Source organism: Misgurnus anguillicaudatus, chromosome 25, assembly GCF_027580225.2.
Source record: "Misgurnus anguillicaudatus chromosome 25, ASM2758022v2, whole genome shotgun sequence".
NCBI lineage: Eukaryota > Metazoa > Chordata > Actinopteri > Cypriniformes > Cobitidae > Misgurnus > Misgurnus anguillicaudatus.
Genome location: NC_073361.2, coordinates 31,158,910 through 31,176,478, shown reverse-complemented (window position 1 = coordinate 31,176,478; position 17,569 = coordinate 31,158,910). Strand labels below are relative to the sequence as shown.

The following is a 17,569-nucleotide window of genomic DNA, read 5'->3' as shown; positions in this document are numbered from 1 at the left end:
AAATGCAATTTTCACACATTTTTATTATTATTTTATTAGTATTCAATATTTATAAAATGCATTGAGCATTTTTGTCTTTTTTACTTTTAGATATTTATGCTATTCTTAAGAATTCCAATCAAGTCACTCTTGCTATGCATTATGGCAGATAACTCAATTCGGGTGTGTGTTGCTTGTTTCAAGATGAACATGTTCTGCAGTGTATGTACAATATGTTTGCCATTAACACGCCGTTTCAGTTTGCACTTTCACATTTTAACAGTTTGAAGAGAATCTAGATTATTTTAATGTTATTTTAATGTTATTACTAGATTATTAATCTAGAATCTAGTAATTTTAATGTTAAACTGTGAAAAGTTTAGCGTGTTACCCGAGTAATCCTACATGATGTGATTTAACTCCACAGTCAGATATTTCATTGAGAAACCTGCTTGACCTCACACATGTACAAACACTGCTGAACCACGAGTAGCCATGAGATATAAGTTAAAAAATATTTTACATTTGAAACATTTGGCTAATTTGTATAAATTTATATGAAATTAATTCTACAATTATCATAAAAAACAATAACAAAACCCCTACCCTAACCCCAACGTCAGTGGCAAAGGCAAATCGTACAAAAACTGTACAAAACTGGACAAAAGTGGTCGTACAAATGAATACAATTTAGCCACCTCACCTTGTCAAAAGATTGTATGTAGTACACAATAGTGAACAGTCTTTGACTTAAAGGTTCTTTGGAGAACCGAACGTTCTTCTATGGCATTGCAAATAACCTTTGTGTAACCCCCACACACACAACTAAATATTCAACCTATGGTTGCCTTGCATTTTATAAAGATGTGAAATGGAGCTGGTGGCTGGAAGCCTCTGTTCTTCAGTTCAAATCACACTTTTGTTTGCTTTGGATCAGTGCATGAAGCTGTAAAACAACCTGATTAAACTCACATACACAAACACATTCCTCACCACACCTGACACAACACCTGAGCTATTCACAGCCATGAATACAATCAACACACACACACACACACGCAATATAAAAAGGTTTTGTGTGTATGAGGGTATTTATGTGCTTTCACTGGCCCGTATTAACATTTAGGCAATTCATATATTTAGGAAAAGTTGTATAAAATATATCAGTTCCCTGTCAGCAGTACTAGTTCAGTTTCATGTATTTGGTTAAAAAGTTTGCTTAGATTAGTGAGTATGCTCAGGTTCTGTCTTGAAGTGCTTTTTCTGGAGAATATGTTGCAACTAATCTGATTCATGTGAATGTGTAATTTAGTTACCCAAGTTTTGGACGGAGTGTTACCTTCATTTGCTTTGGCAAAGATTTTAGGTTTGCACCCCAAAACAACACATCTTACTTTCATAGAGCAAAACTGCTAAAATGTGGTTTATTGAATGCCGGATCCATCCATTATGTAGTATTTATTTGTTAAATATGAGTTTGGCTCCTTTACATTTTTAACAGGAATGTATGAGTGCTTCTGCTGGTTTAAGACCCAATAATTGCAGGTTCAAATCTCAAAAGGTTTGATTCATGTTTGATTTACTTTCTTCAATACTCCAGTAAGGTTTCTGTCACTGACAAGCCCTTTATACACAGATGTTGGTGTTTATTGCCCCCTTCAGGAGAAAAGAGAAACTGCTCATTTCAACTCATACAGAAGAATAATATTTATTAGTTTAGAATATATTAAGCCATGTTACATTTGACAATTTAAATGTTTGTACATTGTGCAGATTTATAAATTCATTTCATGCTGTCAGTACAGGCAGGAAAAGAAAATGTTTTATCAATAAGCAGGTTAAGCAGTATCAATAATGTTATATGCATTGCAGGAACACACGTGTGAGAGATGACATGAACATTAGTCTGCCTATGTGTGTGTGTTCACATTCAATCATCAGTAGATCTTTATAGAGTTTCACTCTCCATCTTTAAATCCACCTTCATCTTCTGCCTCTCCATCACAGTCTCCAACTCTGAAGATCTACGAGCATCCTGAGAGAGAAAGAAAGAAAAAAAAAGAGAGAAATATTCAGTAGCTGATCTGCTACACCTCCATATAAAACAGTGGTTCTTAAAGTTTTCGCCATGCACCACCCCTTGTGTACGGTGCATCCCTTCGTGCCCCCCAAAGAAAATTCATGACAAAAAAACATAGAATTTAAATAAAACAAAACAGGCTGTTAACTTATTTTTATTTTTATGTATGATAAATTAATGCATGTTATACCACGGGCCGGTTGAATACTATATTCTGATTGGCTGAGAAATGTTCCATGGGTATGCATTAATTTCTGATAACCGCACACCTAACCTGTCAAATGTCTTAAAAATAAGCACCAGAGTAATGTTTGTGGTAACCGTGGTATAAGAGGAATAATGCACACCCGTAACGGCACAACGCAAATTGCACTTTGGGTGTGCATTATTTTCTTATAATTCAATGGCCCGCCGTCAATTACTCCTTACTTATAAACTGCCCTCCTGCCCCCCAGTCTCACCGTGTCACGTCCCCATTTTAAGAACCACTGGTCTAAACTTTTTTTTTTAAATATTTCTGATTCATTGTAACATTACAGAATAATAGTAGCTCCAGTAAAACTATGGAATAACATAAATTATACTATGCGGCGGTTTCCTAGACAGGATTTAGATTAATCCAGGACTAGGCCTTAGTTATTTTAGGACATTTAAATATGCCCCAATATTTTGTGACTAAAAGCATCCAAAATAAATCTAAACTGTTATATTTTATATATATAATATTCTCTCATCTAGTCATCTATTTCAAAAATAAATTTATAATAACATTTTTGTTTTCTAATAAAAGAAATGGCCTTTATGTTTGGCATAACTATATTTGTCTACAAAAGTAATTTCAATGCTGTTTATTTGATATATATACAGTTTGCACAGTATACAAGTCATTAATTCTATTAAAAGCCCACATAATACATGGAAAACTGTGTGTGTGTGTGTGTGTGTGTGTGTGTGTGTGTGTGTGTGTGTGTGTGTGTGTGTGTGTGTGTGTGTGTGTGTGCGTGCGTGCGTGCGTGCGTGCGTGCGTGCGTGCGTGCGTGCGTGCGTGTGTACCTGGTAGTCATCACGTTGTGGGGACCAAATATCCCAACAAAGATATGAACACCAGCAAATATTTGACCTTGAATGTGTGTGTATTGTGTCTGTTTTGTGTCTATAACTGTTATGTCTCTAATGTGTGTCTGTACGTGTATCTGTTGATTTGATTGTGTGTTGTATTGTTTGTGTGTTTGTGTACCTCCAGCAGGGCTCTTTGTACTGTAAGTTGACTGTAGACTCTAGCGCCCTCTTCAGGAATAACAGCGCGCAGTTCTTCTTTATTCAGTGAAAACAGCTGAGCTCCATTCAAAACCTTTAAACACTGAACCGTCCTACAAACACCAACAACAAACACAACACATCAGTGTTCAGTACATTATTCCTTCATTACACTTTTTTAACAATTGTTAAAAATAGTTATAAAATAGTTTGACATGGCTTTAAGGAAATAGTTCACCCAAAAATGAAAATTCCGTTGTCATTTATTTTTTACAAACCTGTATAAATTTCTTTGTTCTGTTAAACACAAAGGAAGATATTTTGAGCAATGTTTGTAACCAACATTTTTTGAGCATCATTGACTTCTATAGTATTTTTTTACTATGTAAGTCAATGGTTCTGTTTCCTGCTTAATTACAAATATCGTCATTTGTGTTTAGCAGAACATAGAAATCTATATAGGTTTGTAAAAAATAACGGTGAATAAATGATAACAGAATTTTCATTTTTGGGTGAACTATCCCTTTAACACTTTAAAGACTAAACATTTTTTTATCACAAAGCTCTCTGAAATACATTCTGGTCAATGCTTTCATACTGTGGTGAAATATTTTCACACAATGACCACCTTAATTTGTTATGTTTCATTTTATCTTAGCAAATTGTCAAAAGGATAAAGTCATGACATAAATCCATATATGGTGTGTTATGAAGTGCCAGTTTAAAAGATTTCGACTTCATTAAGTTCTGATTTCTAAAGCGAGACTCACGGTTGACTGAATCCTTTCTTTTTCAGCCAGTTCTCCACTTCATCCGGAGGTGAGCTGTAATCGAGCGGAGCCGTAGTGCCCGGCGAGCGAGGGATCACCAGTCGAGGGGTTAAATTCTTCCCCCTGGTCAAGCGTTGAAGTAACTCATCATTTACCTGCATCACTGACACAGAACCGAGCAGTCAGTTTAAGAAACCTTACTGTGAGCAATGTTGAGACAACACGACTGACAAGAAGAGGAAGAAAAGGAGACAGGAAGTTTCCGGACAATGAGGCATTATTATATCATCTGACAAGTGCTTCACTGAACACTGTGACAGGATAAACCAAAGATTGTTAATCAGACCAGAGCCTACACACATCTCACAAACCATGTACGTCTCTTTGCATTACCATTGAATTGAGTTTATGCTTTTATGCATTTGGCCGACGCTTTTATCCAAAGCGACTTATGGTACATTCAAGTTAGAAATTTGGGTATCAAACCCATGACCTTTTGCAAAGCCACCAATTGAGCCACATGAACATTTCTGACCCAGTCTATAAGTTATTGTTTTCGTGATAGGTGGACATGTTTGCAAAGCCTTCGGGCAGTTTTTCCAGCTATATGCAAAACTAAAGTGCTATTTACTTGAATAAATAGACAGATATCACCTGCTAAAATTAAAATATTGTTAACCCTGGCATTAACTGTACCATAACTTCTGTTTCTTAAGCTCAAATTGTGCTAAAATAAAAAAAGTTTGAGGTCCCCTATTCATAGTAATAGCAGTGCTCAATCTTGTTATATTTAATGTCTTTGGCACAGTTTGAGATCACTTCGAAAACTCTCGAGGACACACATGAGATTTGTCTAGTCTGGAGAAATGTTTGATGTCATTTGAGAAGGGTAATTTGTTTCTATACCTTTGTCTGTGTCTTCAGGCAGATGTTGTTGTCCCCCCATGCTGCGGGATCTGCTGGGATTGCTGGGGTCTGAGGTGATGGCCGACGGGCTGGGCAGGGCGTTGAATATCGGTGGAGCAGAAGGAGGCTGAAACAGAAAGATGTACGGTTACAGGACAAGACGAGGAGCGAGCCATCGTGTGCGTTTGATGTGAGTTCGTACCTTTGGAGTCTTGTGCGTTACATCATTGTCGATGTGTGTGATGGGCTCCAGGATATTGAACGGTACAAATCCAACTTCATCAAACTTATTCCGACACTTCCACCAGCGTTTAGATGATTCAATCACCTGAATGGCAGAAAATATCAAAATAAATGATGCTTTTATTACTAATAGAATACATTTCAACCATGTCATTGTAATACAAAACTGATAAATGAGACCCTGGACCACAGTTACCTGTAACCAGTCATAAGAGTCAATTTAAAAATATATATATATATATTTTATATAATATATAGCTTTCCAGTAATGTATTGTATGTTAGGATAGGACAATAACTGGCCAAGATACTACTATGAAAATCTGGATCAAGATATTGAGAAAATTGCCTTTAAAGTTGTCCAAATGAAGTCCATTGAAACACATATTACTATTGATAAATGCATATATAATATAATTACAGTAGGAAATTAACAAAATATCATCATGGGACATGATCTTTACGTAAAGGTGCAGTCTGTAAATTTTTGCGGCATCTAGTGGTGAGTTTGCGAATTGCAACCAACAGCTCAGTCCACTGCTTACCCCTCGTTTTAAAATGCATAGAGAAGCTACGATAGCCGCCACTGGAAAAGCATGTAATTGACGGAGAAAACTTAGCAAAGTGAAAAAAGTTAAGGGCTTCTGTAGAAACATGGCGGCACAAAATGGCGACTTCCATGTAAGGGGACCCTCGGTGTATGTAGATAAAAACAGCTAATTCTAATAAAAACATAATGGTTCATTATGAAAGGTCTTTATACACCCTTAATAACATAGTTTTGTATATTATTTTGCATTTCTGTCAAGAGATCCTTTTAAAATTACACACTGCACCTTTAATATTCTAATGATTTTTTGAAATAAAGAAAAACGATAATTTTGACCCATACAATGTATTTTTGGCTATTGCTACAAATATAACCGTGTGACTTATGACTTATGAGGTTTTGTGGTCCAGGGTCACATAAGGTTTATTCTCAAATGTGTAAAGTGTACTTTTAGGGTTATGTTTAATCTGTAGTCATTACAATTAGTTTTATATACAGTCATTTTACAGTATGTTCCCATGTCAACATTTAAAGGTACAGTGTGTAAATTTTAGCGGCATCTAGATGTGAGGTTGCGAATTGCAACCAACGGCTCAGTCCACTGCTCACCCCTCACTTTTGAAACACATAGAGAAGCTACGGGAGCTGCCACCGAACAAACATGTCATCGTCGGAGACAACTTAGTAAAAAAATTGTCCGTTAAGGGCTTCTGTAGAAAAATGGCGGCACAAAATGGCGACTTCCATGTAAAGGGACCCTCGGTGTATGTAGATAAAAAGGTCTCGTTCTAAGGTAATAAACACATAATGGTTCATTATGAAAGGTCTTTATACACCCCTGTTAATATAGTTTTGTATTTGCATTTCTGTCAAGAGATCCTTCTAAAAATTACACACTGCACCTTTAATATAATCATAAATCATGTTGATGAAAGTTAATAATAATGTTTAACAGGTTTGTGAGGGCAAGGTTAAGGTGTAACCATCATAATCTTAGTATGAACATTTTTGTGTGTGTGTGTGAATACCAACCTCTAATGTCTCTCCATGCATTACTGAGAGCTCACTGTTATTTCGTGCATTGAAATCGTAACTGCAGCGGTACAATCTATCTTTCACAGGACCATCACTATAAGAGAGAGAGAGAGAGAAGAAAGAGAAGAGTTTTCTCACATGCACAAAATGAAGAACAAACATTGTACAAAATGAAGAAAATGTGTATGAATCACAATGTTTTAATGCAGACATAAGATAACCGCGTATGTACTGCATGAGACGTATAAAAGACAGAAACTCTTATTTAAAAGCACCATTAGAAACAATGGATGCATTGAGGCGGTGATCTTTGAATGCATGTTTGCTCTTCATTCATTTGTGAACTGGTTCCATTATGGCAAACGGACACAAATGAAACCCTTCTGTCGTAACCCAAAATGCATTTCAGATTTGAAATTATTAAAAGATTTTCAGCATGTCTTCACCGTATCTGTTTGTGTTTTAAACAAAGCCATCTTGTGTTGTGTCTTGTGGCCGAGCAGTAAAACAGAACAGATGCTTTAAAACAGTATCGAGTTTCTTTACTTGCTCAGAAGTGAAACTGCCCTTTGCTGTGTTTGGTAAGTGAGAATACCACACAACAAAATCACACACACAAGATATTTTACTTGTTGTAAACTGTGTGAACAAACTCACTAAATGAATAAATAAGACACAGACACTGATTTTACGACTGTGTGCAAATACTAAAACACTTCTTATTGTTTTTACTCGGTAGACAAATTAGGCAGATGTTCACACAGGCATTTGGCATGACATGACCCCATCCAAAAAACCACCAACTATGCAAAAGTAAATCCGAGCCAGATGACATTATGAGTTTTGCATTGAGCTGGTTCACACAAGTGTCACTTTAATCTGTTTTGCATCATTAAACGTGACGTCAGGATGTTTTGGGATCCGGTTTGAAAGCAGTTTCATTAGCAGGTGCTTTCATGCAAAACCTCCTCTGTTAAGCCACTGACGGGCCAAGCAGGCGCCTGCTTTTGTGTCCATTAAATACCAATTTCCGGTTTAAAGTCTAAAGTTGGTTGATAATTGTGAGGATGATTAAACTTACAGTTGGTCTGTCATGTGATCGGGAGCAGTGTGTCGATCAAAGGGGTGAGACGCTGCGAGCTGGCTCTGAGAGAAACAATTCAACATGTTAGTAAGCACATCACATACTAGGACACACCTGCAGTGAATGACATCACATTTATATGGTTTTGTGTTTGTATTCTCTCTTTACATTATATTGTACATGCTAACATTTACTTAACATTTACATTTCTGCCCTCGGCAGTCGTTTTTATTGAAGCATAAACACTTTTTGATGTACCAGTGCTCCCTGGATTCAAACCCATGACCTTTGCATTACCAAAGCAATGCTTTATAATCTAAGATATGTAAGCACCTGAAAGCATGATTTGACACATGAGAAACCCCATCTAAAGTCATATTTTGTGACTTTATGTTTCAAATATAGTGTATTTCATATTTTGTGCATGTTAATGTTTGTACCTCTACTTTTGCATCTTGTTTGTGTTGTGCTTCCACAGGATCGACCCAACCGGCGACATCGGACCCCGCGGGTCTCCATCCGTCCAGAAACAAAGGTGTGTATGGAGCCACGGGACTCCTGAGAGCAGACCTGCATGAAGAAAAATAAAGAAACATCAGGTTTGAAAAGACATTGTATTTCCCTTTAAATCTCCATATTTAAATCTCCACAAAGCAGTACATACTTGTGCTGTGTCCAGTTGGGCCCTAAAGCGACCCATAACTCCTTGTCTTCTGCTGTCAGGTTATTCTGTAGCAGGTTCACGGCTCCTTGTGTCATAGCAGGGCTGGAGACGGATCCAGCTAAGGCCGGACCTCCTGTTACCTTCACAATCTACACACACACACAAACACAGGTTTGAATACAGAATATACAGCGCACTTTATCATCTGAAACACCCTTGATATCAATCTAATGTGAGGACAATAGCAGGCAAACGCTGATAAACCCCTTTTGATAAAACACTGGAACAATAAGGTTTAACAAAAAGCTTTAATATCTCGGCTGTTTGCACAGGCAAAGTGTGTGCAAACATAAATGCACGTGTCATACTCACCATGTCGAGAGGTTTGAAGACGTGATGCACGAGCTCTTCTGCGGTGGGATTGGAGATGATAGATTTTAACCTTGACTAAAGACAAATAGGATGATTACTGAAAACTCACAAATATGCCACCATACTGCTTACAACTTTAATACATGACCAGTAACAAAAATGACGGAAAATAACAATAATAATAATACAGTTAATGTTATTAATAGTTGTATTTATTACAATGTCGTGATTACATGCTAATATTATGAACATTTTAAATATTAAACATTGAATATATTCCATAATATTCAAACCACCCTCATATATTACTGGACATTTGAGAGGTCATGTCATTTTTATTTTTGTGATATTTTTGTGGGACCTACAAACACTAGACCTAAGGTGTGCCACATTAGAGCAAATCACTCTAAAAATAAAGCAAGACTCACAATTAAAAATATTAAATATAACAACTTTTCACAATATAATTTACAATAATTTATTAATGCATTCATAAAAATGTATTAACCTAAAACTATAAACCTACCTATTAAGTTGTTTAAATGATATTTACATGGCCAAAAGTTAGTTTTTATCATTCAGTGTTAGCATTAAAATAATGAAATGACTCACCAACAGGCTAAAACTGTATTTAAATTTCTGAAACGTGTCGATGAAATCTCTCTCAGATGGTGGTTTAGCTTTTGCTGTTAGAAGATCCTCTATAAAACACAAAACACAACAAACAGTCAAACACACACATACACACAGCCCATCATAACCATCATGTGTGAGTCAACTACTGTTATTTACTGTCCTTTATATGGTGGCTGTGAAGTTTAAAGCTCCACATTGGCTGCATGGAAAAAATCCACAGGAATAGAAGTCACACGAATTTGGAATGACAGGAGAGCAAGTGAATGATCGAGTGAATGATCGAGTGAGTGATCGAGTGAGGGATCGAGTGAATGATCAACTGAGTGATCGAGTGAACGATCGAGTGAGGGATCGAGTGAGGGATCGAATGAATGATCAACTGAGTGATCGACTGAGTGATTGACTGAGTAATTGACTGAGTGATTGACTAAGTGATCAAGTGAATGATCAAGTGAGTGATCGGTCTGAGCGATCGACTAAGTGATTGACTGAGTAATCAACTGAGTGATCAAGTGAATGATCAAGTGAATGATCGAGTGAGTGATCGAGTGAATGATCGAGTGAGTGAATAAAAGTCACACAAATTTGGAACGACCGGAGAGCGAGTGAATGATTGAGTGAATGATCAAATGAGTGATCGAGTGAATGACCGAGTGAATGATGGAGTGAGTGATCGACTGAATGATCGACTGAGTGTTCGACTGAGTAATTGAGTGAATGATTAAGTGAATGATCGACTGAGTGATCGAGTGAATGATCGATTGAGTGATCGAGTGAGTGATCGAGTGAATGATCGAGTGAGTGATCGAGTGAATGATCGAGTGAGTGAATAAAAGTCACACAAATTTGGAATGACAGGAGAGCGAGTGAATGATTGAGTGAATGAATGATGGAGTGAGTGATCAATTGAATGATCAAGTGAATGATGGAGTGAGTGATCGAGTGAATGATGAATTTACATTTTGTTTGAGTGTAATTCAGATTTCTGTTATGCCAACGCAATGTCAACACAGCTGATGACGTCTGACTGTAACCCAACACTTTCCCACCATCTAATGTTTTGAAAGAAACTGATACAAGGCTAAAATCTGCTGATAAGAGCGCACAACAACATGCTTGTAGAGGAAAGTTCACTTCAGTTTGGTTATAAAGGAATATTCAGAGAAAGGGTCATATTTATAATATTCACAGAATGAGAAATCAGTCCTAAGTGACGCTATATTTAGCTTTTCTGAGAAATGTTCAGGTGCGATGTTGACTCGTACCATCTGCACTTTTCCTCTGACTTCTCTTCTGTTTTTTGCTTCTTTGGTTGAGGATCATCTGAGCTTCTGCTGACTGCTGCAGCTTTCCCATGAATGCTTCAATATCATCAAAACAATGATTGAGGATTTCCTATGAGAGAGAGAGAGAGGAGAGAGAGAGAGAGAGAGACAACGTCTTTGAGTCTTGTGCCTGTAGACGTCTGTCAGCTAATGACGAAGAGCTGAAGGTCAACAGCCTTATTGACCGACGCTGACTGACCTCTGTTACATATGTGGGTAAATGTGGGTGTTTTCATCTTAACTCTGCTTTAAGGACAAAATGGCTGACAAATGTACCCAGTCATCTAACACTCAATCTAAATCAAGTAAATGTTTAAACTAAAATGCAAAAACTGAAACATAATCTTCTTTGACATTTTATAGATCGGTGCTTGTCCATGCAAAACTCATTACCACAATGCTGGAGATGTTGGCATTTACATTACCATGTGTTTGTGTGTGATTGTACTCACCACCTCTAACTGAGCTTTGAGGAATGACTTATCAGGCTGACCATTTACTAATCCATTTGCTGCAAACAATGAAGAGAAAATCATTTTAGAAATGTATTAGTAAGTTTAAAGAAATGATTTTACAGGCCTGCATACACGTGCTCACCTTTGATGCCCGGGTAAGGTGGAGGGGGGTGATTTGAGGGCGGGATGTGGACTTGACTGTACGGAGGGCTTGGAATATCCATATTGGGTTCAAAACACCTAAAACATTAATATATTTACATCAAACATCTGTATTGTGAAAAATACACAGCATTTTTGTCAAATCCACATATGTTTTATGTAACTTTAACGTTATGTGAACTCATCACAAGCCAAAACTTTAATAGTAGGTTGAATGGATTTGCAAAACCAAGTTGTTTTAATTTCATGCATTTGCATTTTTTACAGTGTGTGATTGTGAATTATAAAGCAATTTAACAAGTTTGATAACACACCTACTGATGTATTGTACAGTAAATAAAGGTTGCACAATACTGATGAGTCAATGTGGATACACAAAGAGTGATTTCACAGAAACCTTGATTCTCTTCTTTACGTCATGCGATGCTTTTAGATATAAAACACTTTATATATCAAGCTTCACAAGCATCTATATCCAGTTAAAATATTTCATAGACGTATATCATCGTTTTCATATAAATCTAATTATTAAAGATGAGCCCTAACTTAAAAAGAAAACTGCATCATTTTTACTTTTGAAGACATTTTGTCAGATTTAACTCCATCTACAGCAAATTTCGTCTCTAATACACAAGATCCCCCTCCAAAAACACTTACTCCTAAAAATGTAGGCTATTGTAGAAAAACATGTGTGGTATGTGGTTTGACATTGATCTGTCTTTAAGTTCAATGTGTCTCTCTCACACCCACACTCTTTCAATGTCACTCAATGTATTGTGAAGCTGATAAGCACATAGAGACGGATAAAGATAACAAACACTGTACCTTACTGTAGATGTTGTTGTATACCTCCATATGAAGAGTTCAGCTCGAATGAGTCTGTCTTTCTGTCTCTTTTTCTCTCTCTCTACCTTGTACTCTCAGTCACGCCTTCTTAAGTTATGTATAACTGGCTAAACTGGTTTGTCAACTGGTTAACAGGTTTCTCTCTGTCTGCCTTTACTGTATGTGTTGTGGGTGACCTGTGGAAATCACAACGGCGCTCGGCTGGATCGCTACCTATTCTCTCGATGCGACACAGCTTGCTTGATGTCATCTCGAATGCGCTCCGCCTGTAATACACAAACAGGTACGCAGTGATGTCATCAATGGGGCGGGGTTCTGCTCTGACAACAACAAAAGGTATGACCTGAATGAAATCTGCAATGCTCCAGTGAAGTTGATTGTTGTACCCTGACTGTTGTGCAGCTGAATAAATAAACACTGGGCATCTTCTGGGTGGAGCTCTGACAAACCAGCAGAAGAAGAGATGGATCGTGGAGAGATGAAGGATTTATGCAGTCGCAGCGGAGGACTGAAGATAAATCAAACGCCTCCAATTCCTCATTGGTGATCGGGCAGTGGGAAAACAAAGATTATTGATTAGAAAACTGATCAATACAAGATTTATTCAGAAAGGCAAAGCTGTGACAAGTCAATTAATGCATAAAGTAGTGTTTGTACAGACAGAGGCCCAAAAAGTGTACACTTATGGCACATTAAAAATATTGTATTGCATTAGTTTGCTTCTGCAAGCGCATGATGGGACTTTTTCCTGACAATTAACTTTTATTTCTGAATATTTTTTTAGGGATTGGTGGTGTGTTTTTGTTTTGTTTTTTATGGAGTCAGGTGTCTACCAGAAAAACCACAGGTGGAGTTCAGCACATTAACTGGGACAAATGTGTTGTAATGCATTTGTCCTTATTTTAACAGCTCATCCATTGTTTCCTTATGTCAAACCTAACAGACTTCTAGTTGTGAAACAAAAAGATGCTCTTGTGTTCTTTACACAATACAAAAATGACTTTTTTACCTAGTATTTTTGTATTGTTTTCAGTACAAATAACAAAAAATTTAAGAAAATAAATCTTTATTTTTGACAAAAAACAAACAAGCAAAAAGCAAAAATTTTATGGGTTTAGACAAATATTTTGTAAAATTTTTCTTGAATTAACTGTTTAAGAGACAAAAACTCATAAAATGATTGTGTTAAAACAACACATTTTGTGTTGTGTTGTCCCTTTTATTTATTTGAACAGAAAATCAACACAAAATGACACATAATGTGTTAAATAGCATAACACAAAGAAAATGTATTCAGGTACCACTTGTAAACTTGAAACCATCTTTGTATGAAAGTTGAGTTCAAGTTTAATACAAGTGTTAACTAAATACATTTTTTAATACAGAGATAGTATGTTAAAGGTGCACTTTAGTTCATATTCATGGTGTCTCAAAATAGCACAGTGAAGTACACCTAAATGATCTTATGAACATCTTAAAAAGTACTAAAGATGAATTTTTGGTGTATTTTGTACAAAATTGGTGTGCGTAAAGCACTTTAAGTACACTATAGAAGTGTAATACTTTTTCACCTGGGATAGCATAACGCAAAAATTGTAAAACAATAACATCCTTTTTTCAAGATTTCTTACCCCATTGGCGCTTTATTATTTTGTTAATGCAAGACATTAATGTAAAACACTTTTTGGGCCACTACATGCCCCCATCTGTAATATTTTCAGGGTTCCCACACCTTAGTTTACTTTAATTATAAGGACCTTTCTAGGGGATTTCCAGGTCCAATACCCTCAAATTCAAGGACTAAATGTAGGGACACATTTCAAGTGAGAGCATGGTTACATAGTGTTACCTTTTAAGATACATTGTTACAGTTCACTTTCGAGGGAACTCGCACTATGTCACTGCGGTGACACTTTGGAGACACCTCCAGGGGTAAGTGCGTCTGAATGTGTATATCAAATTCAACCAATGGTGAGGCTTAACAACAAAGACAGGGTGACGCAGGAGCCAGGAAGTATATCGCTATTTGAAATATTGCCAAAGACAACGTAACAGGAACGCATGAACTATGGCAAGGGAGACGCAGGGTCTCGTTCCCTTCTCAGGAAACAACAGTTACATACGTAACCCAAGACATTTTCATGTGTCAAACACAACTATGCAAAAAAGCATTTTGGTATGAATCAACATTCACATACAGAAGATATAAGCATTTAAAGCAAACAGTTTAGCATTAAAAAGTCTAGAATTTTTAAGATATTATCCTAAACTACACGAAATAATATGGATTTTTTTCTTGCATAAAATATATTCAAGCACTTATTGACCTGTATCTATGTATGTTGTATGTATATTTTCAAACACTTCCCAGGGCCTTGAATTTTTTTCCCCAGATTCACAAACTTTTAAGGATTTCAAGGACCTGTCGGAACCCTGTATTTTCTAATCTCTCAGTTAAGTTTTGTGCACAGCTGAAGTTATGGTGGGGGGCTTTGGACAATGTTGAGATAATTTCTGTGGTTAATATTTAAGGCGGAGTGCATGATCTCTGAAAGCCTTCTTTTGATAGACCCGCCATATGCAACCCAGGCAAAGATGTCGGCTAGGAGACACGCCCCTTACTGCTAATTGGCTGACAAGTGTGTTTTGGTACTCAACCCGAATCCAAAGTGTTTTTCAAAAATCATGTACTCTGCCATTAAGAAGTGCACTTATTTTTATTATTATTTTTTAGTGCTGTATGTCTACCTCATTGTTTCTGTCTCTCAGGCTGATCTTGTCAGCTTGGATCTCCAGGATCACTTCAATGCTGGAAAGCCGATAATAATCCAGATGTTTCAGAACTCGAAAAAGAGTCTCTTCAACGGTGTCCACACCGTCATCTCCCAGAGAAACATTCACCAGCCGCTAGAGTAAAACAATCAGAGAAAATACACATCCTAGGCTAAATGCATAAATATCAACCTGAAAAGCCATTCACATTTCTTCTGTAAGTGGGCCACGACTTGGTTTTATCCATTAGAAATTGGATAAATCATTAAAAGTGGTCTGGAAGTCTAGTCCGGTAATGTTAATTTAGCTATATGTCATTATTAGTGTTTCATTTTCCTTTCTTTAGCAGAACATGATCATATTAAGGAAATAAATGGGGTCATTTTTGACTTGATGACTACCACACCACACCTGAACGCACCCTCATATCATCTGACCGTACAAGATCATCAAACGTGTTACTCTCCTCCACACACCCTAATGACAAAATCCAGTTCCCCTACATGTGAGAACATCCAAAATAGCATGTAGACTCAAGATTCACCTCAGTCTCCAGGATTAGTCATGTTATACAATCTTGTGGTGGCTTGTTTGTAAAAGGTGCAATTATTATGACACCAGAGCCGAACCAGGGTGGGCTCTTTTCCTTACCAACCACAACACCTCCCAGATTACCCCTATAACCCACAAAGCAACCTCCTGAACACACCTGAGCACCATTTCTATTTCCTAGAGGAAATGTAAACATCTATGTTGTTTAGGTCAACATTTTGTTAAGGGTTAAGGGTTATTGTCATGTGTTGATGATACTCACAGTAAGCAGATACTGAGATATTGCCCCCATCAGGACCACCGGCTGCCTCACACCTATAGACACTCGGAAAGAACATTATTACGTCAAAGAGAGATGTTAAAAATGTGTGTGACTGAGACTATTTTAACACATACATTTTTACAGATTGAGTCATTTTTACACGGTATCTGTCTCTCTTCTGTTTGACCTAACTCTCTCTCTCTCTCTCTCTCTCTCTCTCTCTCTCTCTCTCTCTCTCTCTCTCTCTCGCTCAACCTGTCTAACTGCCTGCAGGCTGGAATTCCTGCAGGTTAAAATTTAGCAAAGCTACTACACATCCACCTTGACTTTCACAATGATGCTTGTTCAAAGAATTTATCAGACTACATAACCTTCATTTAGCCTACTCCAGATATCAAACAACTTATTCTTTGTATTGAGAACAATAAACAGACCAATCTATGTTGTGTTTTTTGAAACCTGTATGACTTCCACTCGTCCAATGAGTAATAAAATGTGTTTATTGATGTTTATGTTCTTGTCCATGCAGTGACATCATAAAGTGACATCATACGGTGACTACAGGGGCTGCTGACGTAAAAAAGACAAAACAGCTCAATAAAAGTCTTATAACAAAATATAACAGTCCTGTGACCTGTGAATAAAACATTCATTCAAGTCATATGAACTGCTGGATGAAGCTTTGATTGGGGTGTTTTGTGTATTTGGGCACTCAGTAAACCCTTGTACTTTAATCATATGAGCAAGAACAGTGTGAATATTTTCCATTAAAAGTCAATAGAAGAAAGACACTCACGCACGTTTGGACTGAATGAAATTTCATTCTCGAGTACAATATCATAAAATTTTCATAAAAAATACCATTTGACAATAAACAACAGGTGTGTTGTCGTCAGACAAAAAAAAAATGACAAATTTAAGACACGCTTGAATACAAAATAAGACAAAAAGTAATAATTTCTGATCTAAAAAATCTATTTCACAGCTGAATTAATATAATATCACAAAGACTAACTTTCTAACACTTACCGTGGGTTTACACTCCTGATGTTACGACGATCTTTGTCTAACTTTCAGGGGAAAGATGTATTTAGTTTGTAACCGCCCCAACATACCTTACCACCAGGTAACACAGGTGATAACATGAGGGTAATGTGAGATACAAAAATGTCTTTTTAAAAATTAGACAATATGTGCTTGTCTAGTGATCGGGCTTTGGATGTGCCAACACGCAATTATTGTGCAAATAAACACTAAACTGTTATTGAAAGTTGATCCGTATTTCCTTTTGTTAATCTCTTTAAAATGCAACTATTGTTTTCTGTCTGTTGATGTTGTCAAAATGTCCCACATTTGTTTACCTCAATTAGCCAGCCTACCTGTTGATGGTCACATATAGGCCTAGGGGTCATATTCAGATCAAAGGTCAGGTTATGATAGTTCCTGTATTCAGAATAAACACATTGAAATTTGCATTAGGCGACTTTTGTTGAAATGCTTCGTTTGCCAAATGATCAGATGTGATGAACGAAACTCACTTTCAGTATAAAAAATATTAATGAGGTGTGTTATAAGGATTTATGCAGGGTTGTAAGGCAATAAACATTCAGATGTAACACA

The 17,569-nt window shown here is 36.8% G+C and overlaps 2 protein-coding genes across 2 annotated transcripts in view; one reads left to right on the top strand and one right to left on the bottom strand.

Moving 5' to 3' along the window:
- The window catches only part of LOC129425815 (immunoglobulin kappa light chain-like), a 688,217-nt gene that overhangs the window by 455,995 nt on the left and 214,653 nt on the right, over positions 1-17,569 (top strand). The window lies entirely within an intron of this gene.
- Positions 1,662-17,019, bottom strand: eps8l1b (EPS8 signaling adaptor L1b). The gene is made up of 20 exons (XM_055181390.2): positions 16,979-17,019; positions 16,409-16,519; positions 15,950-16,002; positions 15,112-15,270; positions 12,750-12,899; positions 12,577-12,629; positions 11,498-11,595; positions 11,353-11,411; positions 10,841-10,970; positions 9,552-9,640; positions 8,940-9,014; positions 8,568-8,716; positions 8,344-8,473; positions 7,901-7,965; positions 6,817-6,913; positions 5,195-5,320; positions 4,993-5,119; positions 4,087-4,249; positions 3,297-3,429; positions 1,662-2,014 (listed from the first exon to the last, which is right to left on the bottom strand). Exons 3-20 carry the CDS (start codon positions 15,977-15,979, stop codon positions 1,928-1,930), a joined length of 1,920 nt encoding a protein of 639 aa, XP_055037365.2. The 5' UTR covers positions 15,980-16,002; positions 16,409-16,519; positions 16,979-17,019; the 3' UTR covers positions 1,662-1,927.

Bases quoted from the DNA above. Each gene is read 5' to 3' on its own strand.
- eps8l1b (XM_055181390.2), bottom strand. From the start codon at position 15,979: ATGGGGGCAATATCTCAGTATCTGCTTACT. The intron at 12,630-12,749 runs GTACAACAATCA...TGTGTATTACAG, and splicing joins TCAGCTGCACAACAGTCAGG to GCGGAGCGCATTCGAGATGA. The intron at 8,717-8,939 runs GTGAGTATGACA...GTGTGTGTGTAG, and splicing joins TCTTCAAACCTCTCGACATG to ATTGTGAAGGTAACAGGAGG.